At 39.6% G+C, this 15,524-nt stretch overlaps 1 protein-coding gene across 2 annotated transcripts in view; it reads left to right on the top strand.

Annotated features, from left to right (window-relative positions):
- PRKG1 (protein kinase cGMP-dependent 1) overlaps window positions 1-15,524 on the top strand; it is a 1,325,949-nt gene that overhangs the window by 513,888 nt on the left and 796,537 nt on the right. For both annotated transcript variants that reach the window (XM_075534995.1, XM_075534994.1), the window contains exon 3: window positions 10,261-10,374. In XM_075534995.1, coding sequence (XP_075391110.1) covers window positions 10,261-10,374 — 114 coding nt within the window. The remainder of the gene's footprint in view (window positions 1-10,260; window positions 10,375-15,524) is intronic.

The following is a 15,524-nucleotide window of genomic DNA, read 5'->3' as shown; positions in this document are numbered from 1 at the left end:
ACTCTGCTTTAGGGTGTGTGTGTGTCTCTGGACGATAGATGGCAACATACTTAAACTGCAGAGGCTATCACACACAGTCGGGGTAATTTTTAGTAGTATTCTAATTTATTCATCAAGGGACAGTTATTAGACCCTGTGCACATTGCAAATAGACACCATGGGAATTACGTGATTGTTCCCAGATCTGTTTATTGACTATCAATATTTGTAGAATGCTAAACCCCACATCAAACTCTTTTTCACTTGCATTTCACGTTTGGATTCTGGGAGGCAGGTAGCTAGTATTAGGAAGCCTTAATTTCTGACTAAACCAACATTATCTGCTGACAAGACTAAAAGTTCTAATAGCCTTGACACTTACGTAAACTGGGCTACATACCCATTTGATAGCTTAACAAAATGCTGGTGTCCTCGCCTAAGATTATCTACAAATTCATGAGTTCTTACTTTCTCATAATTTCTTAATTTAATCATAATTTTTAATTCTCCCACTTTACAAATCCCCACGGTCACCCATGCCTTCCTTCTTTGCTGCTTGGATTTTTTTAACATCTCCTAGGAAATGGATCTTTTTTCAGGACTGGATCTTTTTCCAAATGTTTACAAGAGACATGAGTGTAAAGTAGATTCAGTCATACTTGGAGAGAGGATTAAGAAACCGCCTCAATGAACAAATAATTAAATCCTCTATGCTAAAGAGATAAAGGGTCCTAGTAGCATAGTGGATCATGCATTGGGCTGCTAAGCACAAGGTCTGTAGTTCAAAATCACCAGCTACTGCAGGAGAGAAAGAAGAGGTTTTCTGTTCCTGTATGCACTTACAGCTTTGGAAACCCAAGGCGTCCCGGTGTGTCGGAGCCAACTGGGCGGCAGTGAGTCTGGTTGAGTTTGATGCGTTCGGCATCTCTTTTACTAGACCTCCTGAGACTTTCTTCCTGGTCTCTTTCTCTGTTACATACACTTCATTCACAATTTCTCATCAGATTAATTACAATAGTTATTAGAATAAGTGCTCATGAGGAACTTTTACTTTTAAGGAAATAGAAATTAATTGAAGTGATATGAAGCAAACTAATCAAAAATATATCCCTGAAATGAGTAACAAATTATCTTAAATCCTCAACGCTGGGCTGTTCCTAAGTGTGATGTAAATAGCTCACTGCCTTCCAATCAACTCAAACTTATAATGACCCTGTAAAATAGAGTAGACCTGTTCTTTTCCTAGAGCAGGTAGCTTCCTCTCCCCCCAAGATGGGAAGTCTAACTGTTGACCTCACATTTAGCAGCCTAATACTTACCCTTCCCAAAACAGACAGACAGACAAACTCACTGCCACTGAGTTGATGTCCAATCATAGTAACTCTATCAGACAGGATGGAACTGTCCTGAGTTTCTGAGACTGTAACTCTTTCCTGGAGTAGAAAGCCCTGTCTTTCTTCTGAGGAGCAACTGGTGGTTTTCAACTGCTAACTGTGCAGTTAACAGCCCAACATGTAACCATTATGATACCAGGGCTCCTACATACTTAACCCTCCAGGGTGCCTTAGTGTTGCTGTAGCCCTGGAAAAAAATATATGGTATGTACAGCTACCTAATTCCTCGCCTGCCATCCCCAATCCCTGGAAAAATATGTGGTATATACAGCTACCTAATTCCTTGCCCCCCATCCCCAATTCATTCCATACCTATATCTCACCCAGCACACTCCCACCATCGAAATAACCACACCGTTGTTAGGTGCCATTGAGTGGATTCTGACTCATGGTGATCCATCCTATATGATGCACAGAACTCACACATTAGGTTTCAGAGCTTTGTTGGATTTCTGTGCAGTGGATTCAGTCTAAAACAAATTGAAGATGCATCAGAAGTAGGAGAACAAGTTAAGGGAATGGCCTCCTTCATGACTGTGCTAATGCTGGTAAGTTGATTAGGTGGACTTGGGGGCTCACTGCTATATCCAGTGCACACGCCATATTCTTAGCGTTGTTAAGCGAATCACCCAGCCTAGCTCTCATTTGTAAATCTATTGTACTTCTTTCTCCAAGGTTAGATGGGGAGCCTTAGTGGCATAGTGTGTTGCATTTTGGGCTGATAACTGTGAGATCAACAGCTCTGAGGGGGAAGTCTGGTCTCATAAAACCACAGTGTGAGACACCCTTAGAGACAGTTCCCCTGTCTTGGAATCCCCTCGATGACCGCGAGTTGGGTTTGGAGTGTGTGAAGTTGTGCATAGCCATAACCAATTTTACATTTCACAACACAGACTCACTCTACTGGGCTATGGTCTAATTGGAATGTTTCTAAATGTCTCTGAAGGAACCCACATTAAAGCATTGTGTGCACCTGATTTTTTTTAAGCCCCATCTGCCCGACCCTCCTAAACTACTTATGCTTCTTCCACAAAATACGTGTGAGAGAGTTGACCACACAGTTTCTCAGAATAGAAATTTATGCACACCATGCTTTGTTTACTATTTTGTTTCCATTCATTATTTAAAAAAAGCAAACAAAACAAAGCAGTTTCATTTTGTTTGGTTCACTCTGATCTGTTTTATGCTGCCATCGTCCTGACTTCTTTGACGACTGTCAATATATTGTATCTAGGTTATGCTTAACAAAACCTAGAAAAAAAGTGTAGTAAATTCCAACTGCTGTTTTTCAAATGTGCCCTACGTTTAGGCAAGATTCTATTCACAATTCTAATTAATATGGAATACAACCTGTTGTTACCAGCACTAATTATTTATGTGTGTAATTATTTATGCAAGCCTTTTAAAAAGTGAATTAAGGCATGAAAAATGAAGCAAACATCAAATAAGGCCAGGAAAACGAGTTGCACACGGAAGTGAGATTAGTGCCCAAACTTCAAGCTCCAGACGCTTACATGTAATTTTTAGAGGTTGGTCAAATGAGAAAAAGAAATATAATCAGTTAAAAGATTAACTGCTCATCAGCTAAAACAGATCAGTTAGTGGAATATGGGTAATTTTAGACAAATGATAGATATAGATATATAGAATTAATGAATGAGAGAGTTTCCTGGTGGTCATGTTGGTTAAGTAGGGGCCTGCTAATCTCAAATTCTCTGGTTCAAACTCACTAGCTGCCTCCTGCCAGCAAGGTGAAGCTGTCTGCTCCCATAAGGTAATGTGGCAATGTATGATACTCACCTTCCCAACATGATCACTGAAGCCAAATGGGTGCATAAGCAAGTGTGGTGAAGAAACTTATGGTGTGTAGCTATTTAAATAAATAGCATCTGAGATCTTGAATGCTTGACGTTAAACAAGCAGCCATCTGGCAAGGTAGCAACAAAGTCCACATGGCAGAAGCACACCAGCCTGTGTGATCCAGAGGTGTCCATGGAAATAGGTATAAGCAGTTCAAAAACAAGCAACTAAATTGATGTGAAGGAGTATAGACCAAGTGGAGACACACAAACCACCTGCAAGATAATGGGACAGTTCTTCACAGAAGGGCCATATCGGAGTATCCAGGGTGCAATGCAGCATTGTTGAAAAACATACCATCCTTTCGTTCTTTAATATTTCATCCACGATTATTCTGGTGTTAGTTTTACCTCAGTATTCCTGTTGGACCTGCACATGCTCCTGTGTATAATTAAGATCCTTCGATGCATAAAATCCAAGATCAACAAACCCTTCAGGATTGTAGCAGGAGTAAAGGTGCCCTGAAGGTACAGAAAGAGAAGGGGGGGGAGGGAACTGATAGCAATGACGACGCGGTATGACTCCATTCGAGGAGAATGAACAACAGAATGGCAGCTGAGCAGACACATCGGATGGAGGAAGACATGGGGAGAGAGGAATAACAATAATAGTATTTCATATAATAACAAAGGTTCTTGGGGGGTAGGGTGAGGGAGGGCAGTGATAAAGGGAAGCTGTTAGCAGAGTGCAAGAAGAAAGAAAATGATGGTGGCAACCGTTGTATAATCACACTGGATCTAATTGAACTGTGGATTGTTGTAATATCTGTAGAGCTCCCAATAAAACAGAAAAGAGATTGAGTGCCTCTGAGGAATTGTGCGTAGTGTCACTATAAACTCGAATAGACTCGATGGCAGTGGTTTGGTTGGGTTTCTGATGAGGTAGTTGAGGTCAAACTATTTCACTGTCTTTGCAAAAGATCTTCTGTAGACAAGGGGATACCCCACCAAAAAAACCCAGAATATGTTTTAAAGCTATGTATTTAAATTTTTTAATAAACCAACCTGATCACCTTCAAAGTACTCTCCATTACACTTAATATATTTGTCAAATCTGTGCTTCCGTTCTTGGACACATTTTTCACACTCCTCTGTTTGGATGGTTGCCAGCACCTCCCTCATTTTTTTTCTTTACCTCTCCTGTGTTGTCAGATTGCTGTCCTTTCATGCCCCTCTGCATTCAGGGAAACAAAAAGAAGTCAGGGAGAGTAAGGTCGGGTGAGTAAGGTGTGTTGGGCAAGAGAGGCATGCTGTTTTGCCGAGTACTGGTACACTGAGAAGGCCGCTTGAGCAAGTATATTGTCGTGGTGGCAAAACCAGTCCCCCATCTGCCACACAACAGGCTTTTTTGTTGCCCACTGTTAACGCAATCTTTTGAGAACCTCTAAATAGAAAGCTTGATTAACAGTCTGACCTGGTGGAATGAACTCCAAGAATATTACGAGTTGATATTGTTTGTCCAATTGGGAAGTTGCCAGACATCTAGCATGAGGTTTGTCATCAATCAACATTTCACCTTTTTTGAAATGAGAAAACCACTTGTACACTTGAGTTTTTCCCATAGTGCTGCCCTTGTAAGGTTATTCAATATCACAACAGTTCTGTGGCATTTTTCCCTAGCAGGAAACAAAATTTCACAGCCACATGCTGTTCTCCTAAATCAGCCATCACAAGAAAACGAGGTTCAAGCGAAACTGCTTTTGTGAAAATATTTACTGTCACCAGAGAGATCCTTCCCAGGTGATGCCAATTAAGCACTAGCTCAGAACAAGTTGCTTGATGGTCGCCTAGCAGGAAAAATATGTACTATGAAATCTCCCCCAGCAGAGCTTCCCCCCGCCCCCCAAATTTTTTTTGGTTTGGCGGGGCAGAGGGTGGTAGTGGTGGTGGTAGTGGTGGTGCCCCCTGTGTGTTTGTTCATACTATTTTCCAAATAAAATGGTAGTGAATTTGGTGGAGGAGTTTGCAGCTTCTCAGAGAGGAACATGTCTATGTTTAATTTATTAGTTCTGCTATAATAGCGTCACAGATTAATATTTAGAATAGACTAAGCGAAAGGTGGAGTCCTAATTACATTGCTTATCTTTTATTTAGGCTCACCATTGTTTGAAGTTCCATAAATCCCCAATTTCTGGTAGAATGATTAGCAGTAGTCTGATTACCAAGTCTTTTTTCCCCCTGAAGACCTGTGACCACGAAACACAAAGAGACATAGAGGCTGACTTTTACATGATCCGCAGTATAGAAAGATTCTTTAGACATTTCATTTTATTCTTAATAGAAATGGCAAAACTTGTCGCCATTGAGGGTTTCTTGGCTGTAACCTTTATGGAAATAGATCACCAGGAAGTCATTCACAGGCCTTAAAGTGAAAAAAAAATGTATAATGGGTTTGGAGAAGCGTTTCTATTTAATTCTTGAAACCCTTTATCACAAGATTTTGGTAATTGACATAAGCCATGGAAGGCGGTTTTCGGGCGCAGCCGGCGCGAGGGCAGTCTGAATGCGCCTGTTCTTCCCGAGAGGCGGGTGGCTGCTTTGGATTCTGTTTTTCTCCTTTGCGTTTGGCTTTGATTTTATTGCAAAAGTTTTCTCCCTAAACACCCAGTGAGAGAGAGAATATTAAACCTACTTCTTTCTTCATTTTCAAAGATAAAATAGATGATCCAGTTTGCAAGTGAGCCGCTTTCTGTAGTAGATGAAAGAATATGGTGCTACATTTAAATATGATCATGTTGCCACTTTATGACATCGGTCGTATAATGAAAACAATATCAATAATCAGTGCTAGAATTTATTGACTATTTTATTTCTACCAGGTTGAGTGCTAAGCATTGTACCTGTTTAATCTCCTGTAATTTTAATAACCACCAATGAGATTGGGGCTTTTATTTTGTCACATTATGAATGAAGAATCTGCAGCTTAGAGACGTTAAGCAACTTGTCTAAGGTCTCAAGACTACTGAGGAATACAAAAAGAACCAGAGTTCAACGCCTACTCTGAGTTCAGAGTTTATACACTTCTTGGCCACTATCTTCTATTCTGCCCTGGCCTATCATACTTGAGTGGCAGCCAAGATATCCTGAGCAGCACGTTTGCCACTGAAAGAATGGGAGCGATGCCATCGGGGACAAGTGAAGCTTACAAACAGATGGATTTCCTGCACTCATGTTGATGTGACTCTCAAGAGTAAGGGTGCTGTTTTGTTTTGTTTTTCCTTGCAGTCAAAAAGGCAGACGTAAGAGAGCTAGACTATTTGACCAACCATGCCTGCACAAGCAAACCCACTGACCCTCTGACAGGTTGGACTAGTTCATTCCAATGGAGGTGTACATACACGGTTCAAGAAGAGTCTAGATTTCATGGAAACCTTTACCCAAACTGCCTTCTGTCGCCAATGATAACCATCTGATGAAATGCTTTTTCGGGTAGGCTAGTGTTCCCTGAAATGTTGATTATGCACCCACTTGTACAGATAAAACATTTTTTGAATATAAGATGACAAAATAACGATGTATAAATTACCAAGGGCACATGAGGGAGGGGGGAGAGGGGAGGGAGGGGGAAAAAAAAGAGGACCTGATGCAAAGGGCTTAAGTGGAGAGCAAATGTTTTGAGAATGATTGGGGCAGGGAATGTATGGATGTGCTTTATACAATTGATGTATGTATATGTATGGATTGTGATAAGAGTTGTATGAGTCCCTAATAAAATGTAAAAAAAGAAAAGAGGAGAAAAAATGATTAGGGCAAAGAATGTACAGATGTGCTTTATAAAATTGATGTATGTATATGTATGGACTGTGATAAGAGTTGTATGAGCCCCTAATAAATTGTTTAAAAAAACATTAAAAAAAGATGTTATCCCCAAAGGTGTTTGAAAAATAATTAGCATATCAAATATATTGTTTATACAATTATTATTTTGTCAAATCTCAAAGTAAGCTCATTAGCATTGTGTTAAGAAAACGGTGATTTCAAAAGTAGAAGGAATTCATTTCAAGTCAACACTCCAAAATGCTCAATAGCCCAGGAAGTACCAAGATGAGGAACAGTTGTGAAATAAATGCATGAGAGCCTGGAGTTTGGAAAACGCTCATTTGGCATTAGTTCCCTTCAATCACTAGCTAATTCTTTGCCAAACATTACTTAGACTTCTCTCCTGCAGACAGTGGATAAGTAACTTGAAGGAATTGTAGATGAGGAGGATTAAGTAGAGAGCAGGATTTGTTGATATGTTATTTCTTTCCCTGTGGTGTTAAGTGATAGAATTCATAATCTACATAGCATGACTTTTGGGGAAATAAGTGTTTTCTCTTCATAAATATCGCTTTCCATACTTGAGGCCAGCAGTTGGCATTCCATGGCTGATGTTTCCTTTCTTTTTCTTTCTGTTTTATTTTTCCAAGTCCTTTGTGCAATATAAATGGTCCAAGTGTCTCTTTTCCCTCAAGTCAGCCTGTGTCTGTCACAGTCAGTATCACTGGGTGGGAGAGCAGACAAACTAAAATGCCAAAATCGGTCAAGATGTTTGAAATGACAGAGAGGCCACAGCTTCCAGGAAATAATGCAGGGCCAGCCCCAATCGGAACCAAACTGACCCCCTCTCAAGAAATCTGTGCTCCAGAGGACAGCATTAAATCTACAGTGGGGGATAGGGACTGGCCACCATGCCCACAAGAAGCAAACCAAGGAGAAAGAGAAAGCGAGGGACTAGACCAAGGAGAAAGAGAGAGCAATGACGTCCCTGCCTGGAGCTGCGAAGGCACAGAGAGAATGGTAGGGCAGACACGATGCTGGAGCATACCATGACAGAAGACAATACTGGGCCACACTGCAGGGAGTGAGTCTGGTCTGAGCACCCCGCAACAGTGTGGGGTGAACCAAGAAGGGAACAAAACAGATCAGCTACACGAGCAAAGCAAAGCCTCAAATCCCCAGAAGAGCCCCCCAAATAGACTTCAGGTAGAAGGGGAAGTTTCCAGAAACCCCCTGACTGGGGTGGGGTGAGGAGGTAGATCGTCAGAAAGGTCAGCAGACAGACCTGGAATTGTGTATGCTTTGGGTTGGGTTTTTTTGCTAGTTATTATTATTTTCTCTTTTTATTCAATCTTTTGTTTTGTCTCTGTTATTGTTGGTTTGCCCACCATTATAAGATAGACAAGGGAAGCAAGGTCCAGGAGAAAGCAATGGGACCAACAGTTCCTGAGGGTCTTGCGGGGAGGAGGAGATGAAGAAAGAGAGCAGTGAGCAAACAATGCCATAGACAGGGGAACAAGCAGGGAATTAAAACCAACAACAAGGAGGACATAGAGATCTTAGGGCTGTTGGAGCAACAGCAGTCTAGCTGAGAGGACTTCCTAAGGTCCAAGAAGGGCAAGGGTGATGGTGGGGCAGGAGGAAGGGAAAAGGAACCAGAGGAAAGATCTAGGAAGCCAAGCTGTGGATAGAGGTATAAACATAGGTTTGTACATATGTATATAACATGAATTCATAAAAATGGAGGTATTTGGTTGTGTACCGATATTATATGTCAATATATTGGGGTACTGGGCAGACTTTGGGCCTCTGCTCAAGTCCTGCTTCAAAGCAAGAACACTTTGTTCTAACAATCTGGCATTCTGTGATGCTCACCTTCCCGGCATGATCGCTGAAGATAAAATGGGTGCACAAGCAAGTGTGGGGATGAAAGCTGATGTTGCCTGGCTTTCAAAAGATATAGTGTCTAGACTCTTAAAAGCTTGAAGTTAAACAAGCAGCCATCTAGCAGAGAAGCAACAGTCCACATGGAAGAAACACACCAGCCTGTGAGATCATGAGTTGTCAATAGGATCGGGTAACAGGCATCAGAAGACCCAAACAAGCATATTGTTGAGAACAAGAGGGGTCAAAGCAGAGACCTCAAACCCATCTGTAGGCAATGAGCCATCCCCTCATGGAAGGGTCACAAAGAAGGGGTGAGTCAACCAGGGCGCAGAGTAGCACCGATGAAACACACGCAATTCCTCTGGTTCCCTGAGGCTTCCTCACCCCCCACTTTCATGACCCCAGTCCTGCCTTTTGCTGTGGGCTAGACCAGTAGGTTAGAATGTACATGGGTGCAGATAAGAGCTCACGACACATGGACTCTAGGTCAGATAAACCCCTCAAGAACATAAATTGGAGTAGCTTACCAGGAGGGCAGGAGGAAAGTGGAAAGAGGAAAGGAGGAAGGGGAAACCAATTGCAGCAACAGACACATGGCCACACACACATACACACGCGTGCGCACACACAAACAGCAGGGGGATGAACAACAGAAACCGTGGGGGAAGGGAGACAGCAGTGAGTGTAAGATATGAAAGTAATTTATAATTTCTCAAGGGGTCATGAGAGTGGGAGGGGGTGTGGAAGGAAAAGAGAGGAGCTGATACCAAGGGCTTAAATAGAGAGTAACTGTTTAGAACTGAATGAAGGCAACATATATACAAATATGCTTGATACAATTGATACGTGGATTGTTATAAGAGCTGTAAGATCCCCTGATAAAATGATCTTACATAATGAACACAAATGAAACGACCCCAAAAAGACAATTTACAATTCCCAAAAGGAGTGATGCGCACGTCAGAGTAATTTTCCTCTTCATCCCGGGGCCGGACTCAAACGAGCGTTTCCAGGAACAACGGATGCTACAGACGGAAATCGTCAATTTTCCTCTCATATTCAAAAGGATTTGAAAATTGGAATCACCATAGTTTCTACCACCTCATTTGGGATAATTTCACATGTGCACGCTATTTTATCATAGGTTTCTACGCCAGCGCTTGGAATAATTTGTCTCTACCTGGTGCTTCTTTGACTAACACCTCAACTTATTATCAGGGATGACGAGAGAATGTATTTAAAATTTGTTGGTAAGATTTAAAAAACTAAAAAAAAAAAAGATTTAAAAAACTAATCCTATTGTGTCTTATATGATATTGACAAAACAAATGAAGCGGAGCATGCCACAGAATTAAGATGTTGCCCCCCCCCTCTCGTTTTAGATGGGAAGGTTGAAGTGACGAAAGAAGGCGTGAAGCTGTGCACCATGGGTCCGGGAAAGGTGTTTGGGGAGTTGGCTATTCTCTACAACTGTACTCGGACAGCAACCGTCAAGAGTAAGGCTATGTTTACATTTTTCGGTTACTTTTGATGGTCTTTATTCCTGAGACTCGTGAAATGCTGACTCTTGATTTTGACTTTTTAATTTTATTTAATGCCCTTTAAATTTTTGCCGTGGAATACAGCCGATGTATGTGTTTTCCAACTGAAGTCTAATTGCTGGCAACCAGCTCTTCATTGCTTACGTTTTACTGCCGACTATTATGGAAATTATTCTTGAAAGTATAAAAATATCACACATTTGAATTTCCAAAATGATATCATTTTATAATGTAATAAGTACACAGGGGCGAAGCATTTTCTTTTTATAATTTTCAAGCCTTAGGATCATATTTAAGAATCTGTGCATAGTTATCTATTTTGGGTTATATTCCCCATATTAATTCTACTTATTCATTCAGTGGTTAAGAAAAAAATATCAGGAGAAATGCCCTTCAACTTCATTCAAAAGTTGTGTGAGCTGTATCTTGAATTCGAAAGCCTCATGAGTATATTCTTGTCTTCAGCTGCTCATCAAGCTGTGTATTGTAGCTTCTTTATTTTTGACTGATTGAGCTTATTTTAAATCAGGGCAATAAAGCAGCTTGGTTGCCTAATTTTACATGTATGTGTATCTATGATCTCTCTAGCAACTTTTGTTGGTTGGTAGAATCAGCTGCAAAATAATAGATTTTTTGCCCCCCCCTTCCTGTTTACTCATTTGATGCAATGAGTATGTAACAAACAGAGCTGAATATGAAAGCCAAAAATGGAAAGCTCGTTTTTTCTTTCAATATACATAGGTGTGTTTTCTGTTTGAAAAGTCCTTCTGGAACATTGTTCTGTTGAATATTTCAACCCCACATTACTTTAATTGAATTTTGCAGTTTTGAAAAATACAATTTGCAAGATGGCAATTAAATGGCTTTCCTGAATGAATTAGTTTTATCTGTCACTGAGGCTGGCTAAAAGGAGCATGCCATTGAGTTTGGAGTACCTATTGGCTTGTTATCTGACATTGTTATATGATATTGAAAGTGGGATTGTCAAGAACTATAGGGTGCAAGGTCAGCTAGAAACAATTTGACAAATCTTGTTAGTGAATTTCCTGTCCATCAATTGGAATCAATGTTGTATCTGTTACAATTGGAGACCCTCTAGGGTGGGTATTTTTTGGAATTCGATTCTTTGTCTCTGAAAGCAGATTTTTTTATTGATGAATCCTGCCATGTTTCTTTTTAAGGAATCATTTAATCACTGACACAAAAATAATAGAGCACAATGAACCATAACAGGATGTGCCACAAACTTTAGTACCTTAACTGGGAAAAAGAAAAAGTAGCCATGAGTCTATTCAATAAAATAAATTTTCCTCTTTTGTATTATGACCATGAGAAATTCAAGTGTATCCGTTTCATGAAAAGAGGTCGAAAGTACGTTTTGGTCACAACAGGGTAGCTGAGAGCTGTGTGTGTGGCATCCTAAAGTTTTAAAACACTTGAGCATGAATGAAGGTTGTATGTCACTTACATGATCCAATTGAAACTACAAAATTTTAAAGGTCAATTGTTGATAACAATTCAGAGCTGACTCTTTTAAAATAATTTAATTCTTATTAATGAAATTATTTAAATAAATGAAATTGTCTTTTAAAATTAGTTTTTCATCAAATATTTTAAGATGATCTCATTAATTTGTAAAAGCAATTTCTTACTAGTTTTCTATAAAATTTTATTGCTTTTAATTTATGCTCTCCTTTAATACATGCATATTTAGTAGATTCAAATAGTCACTATGGATCGGATCCAGCAGTAATAAACCTGGTGTTGAATATAGATTAGAACCCTAAATATGTGTTTTTATATTTCTTCATAGCTTTATAAAGATCTAGATATGGCATTGAGAACAGAGGCTAAGGTTGATGATGTACAGATAATTTACTCAAATTCATGGTGTACGGGTTCTCTTCTTAAATATGAAATGCCTATTAATAACTGTTTCATCTGAATGCAATACAAAAATTGTAAGTCATGAGTAATTATTGCATAGTTTAGGAGTTTCTGGTCCTAGCTTGTCCACTGAGAATTTATTTTTATCACTGTAGTTTTTAAGTAGCATTTTTTCGTTATGCTTATTTATACTCTTACCCATCACTTCAGAGTTCGGGTTACATCCCAACGTGGATGAGCTACAGAATATAATTCCAAAACTCATGCTTTGGTCTTGATATGTGGTATTTTAAAGTGTCTTGAAACTTGTTGGCCTTGGTACCCATCATGTGCCATTTGGTTCACTTGCTCTTATCTTGCCAGCGATGCCCATTTGGATGTCATTCACATGGACTCAGGCACTTTGGAGGGCAACCTCTAAATCAGAGAAGAAACTCTCTCCTATGTAATTGCTTGTCTATTCATGTCTTGTTCTTTCTGATCTGGCTTTGTGACTCCTTTTCCCCAATACTGCCCAATTTCTTTTCATTATTGAAAGTATGGTCCCTGATCCCTTCCTCCTTTATTTTTCCTTGAATTAACCTACAAGCTCTTCGCATTTTAATATATATTTAATCCCGTATCAAATAAATCCTTCATGGCATTGAATTTTTCTCCAGTGTACACAAATTATTCCTCTCTCAAGAGAACACCGTAAAGTTGGACCAGGTCAAATATGTTATACCATGATCAATAAATTTCAACAACTTACCCTAATTACAGATGTGTCCTAACATCAGTATTTTAAAAATTTTAAATGATTAAAAAAATAGTACCTCTTGTTTTAAAAGTTTGGGCTGAAGCTATAGCTTGACATATGCGGGACAAATGACTATAAATTGTTAATAATGATTCAATCATAGCACACATTGTAGTATAGCTTAAAGGACACTCTTTGTTCTTCATCTGAGAAAAAAACAATGTGCATTCTTCTGAAAGTTAATATATATCCCTGGTAATTAAAGTAGGAGAAAGAAGAACAGTTTATAAAAGTAAAAAATTACAGTGATATCGAAAAATACTATGATCTTATAAAATATAGATAAAGATAATTTATTCTATCTTATAAAATAATATCATTGATTTTTTTCACAGATAATGATAATATATAATATAAAGGTAGACACAATTGATAATATTTATAAATGATACTAATGAAGTAAAAAAATAGAGGTTGTTACTTTAGAAACAAAAACCTGCAGCCATCCTGCTTTGCTATGGTTTATTAAATTAGTTGGAAACGTGCAACTTTGTATCCATCTTTCTCAAATGCTCAAATACCGTAAGGAGGGGAAAGCAATTGGTATCCTTGGTTCCACAGTCTAGAAAGTTGATATCCCTAATTTTTTAAAAATTCGTTGAAGTGTTGTCTACATTTTTTGGCCTTACACAGAGAATTGGAATATCCATTCGAACACCCTCCAGAAACAGCGCTCATTGAGTGCCCCTGCTTCCTCGATTCCCACACCTGCGAGCCTATCATTATCATGTTTCCCCGGGTGCTACTCGCAGTTGTGCTTTCACCTGCACTCCCCGCACGGCTAAAGCGATATCAATTTGCACCTACCCTGGGCCTCTTACTTCGTATTTAGCCCGGAGTTCTTCAAAATCACCACCGGGGAGAAGTGGAAGTTATCAGGGATCTAAAAATAGAGATGAAAAGACATTCAGGTTAGAAGAAGAAAGAGAGCATTGACACAGACCCCATGCGTGCATTCGTGAGGACAGCTGGGTCACGGTGTCTCGTTTTACCTGCATTTCCCTCAGTCAGTTCTCACAACTGAGGGAGCGGCACAGAAATTTCTCTGCATTCTGCATCTTCTGGCTCCAACTCCAGCATTACACGAACTGGGGGATTTTAGCCTGCTGACACTACACGGAAGCCCCAGTCCTCTGAGTGTCCAGCATAGACAGCCATCAGCAAAGCATGTCTCTGGTGGATGTGGAGGCTATTTGTATTAGTTCACTAGAACTATGGAGCTGTATAATTCTCTCACATCATATTATGTATAACAAGAATTTTTAAAATTTCCCAAGCACTTCAATACAAACCCAAAAGAAACTAAACAATTTGTACAAAAACTGACGTATTGTCAAATAACATTATATCTGGTGAAAACATTTTTCTCCTTTTGTTTGAGTACTTTCAAATTTTAAACTAGTGTATAGGGGAGTTGGTGAACTGAAGTTTCCTTGGTTACTGTGAGTGGGGGAGTTGGTGAACTGAGATGTTTTACTAAGCATCATGAGCATTTCGACAACAAAGTATTTACAGTTTAATTGTTTTTAAAATGAAAATGGGAGTGCCCACTGAAAAGTTTGTACATTCAAATATTTACTCTCCGATCTAACTCAGAAAGATACGTTGATTGGCAAAATATATGAAGGTAAAAGAGTACAGTATTCATGTGAACTTGCAGCAGACATTGCTAAATGTTCTATCTATAACTGTCAGACCTATAGACAGTGCGCATGTTGGTGAAGGAACGAAAGAAAATGATGCTAATGTTGATTGCCAATGACAAGGAGTCGTGGATGCTCGCAGGGTGACTCTGAGCCTTGGCAGTTTCTTAAGATGGCTAAATCATGGAGTAGGCAGATGCTTGGTAAAGGAGATCATTATCAAGCTCTAGAAAACATCACCTTTATGAAAAATATCCTCACAGGTGAAAATGAACCAATGTTGTCTGCCAACACAAGCAGTTCCGTCGTATATGCAGCTATTTTCTGGGGATTTAATGAGCGCGAGCAACCCAGGTCCAGTCGTGCCCCTGTGCCACAACCGAAGAGCCAAGAGAACTGTGCTAATAGGGCCGTTTGCGTCCTGCTTTCTGAGAGACACACGAAGAAGATGCAGCCTGCACTTCCCACCAGCCTAATACAAGCGGATTACCATGGATCTAAGAAGAAGAGAGAAGGCACAGATTTAGGCTGATGAAGATGAAGATGACTGGAAACATGCCTCTGGTGACCGATGGGTAGTTTAGAGATTCGGCAATTGTCATCACTGAGGACAGAGTATATTAAAGGAGTGTGTTGGGGAAGTCAGTAAGCTTGTTTAATGAGTTAATTAGACAGTATTCTTCTTTGGAAAACATTATCGTATTTTTTCTATTAAAGAATACAGTGATATTAGTATCATAAATCTCATTATGTTATGTTATTCCCGAGAAATAAAT

This window comes from Tenrec ecaudatus, chromosome 16 (assembly GCF_050624435.1).
Source record: "Tenrec ecaudatus isolate mTenEca1 chromosome 16, mTenEca1.hap1, whole genome shotgun sequence".
In the NCBI taxonomy this organism is placed as follows: Eukaryota; Metazoa; Chordata; class Mammalia; order Afrosoricida; family Tenrecidae; genus Tenrec; species Tenrec ecaudatus.
Note: the sequence above shows the minus strand (reverse complement) of the source record. Positions and strands in the feature narration are given on the sequence as shown.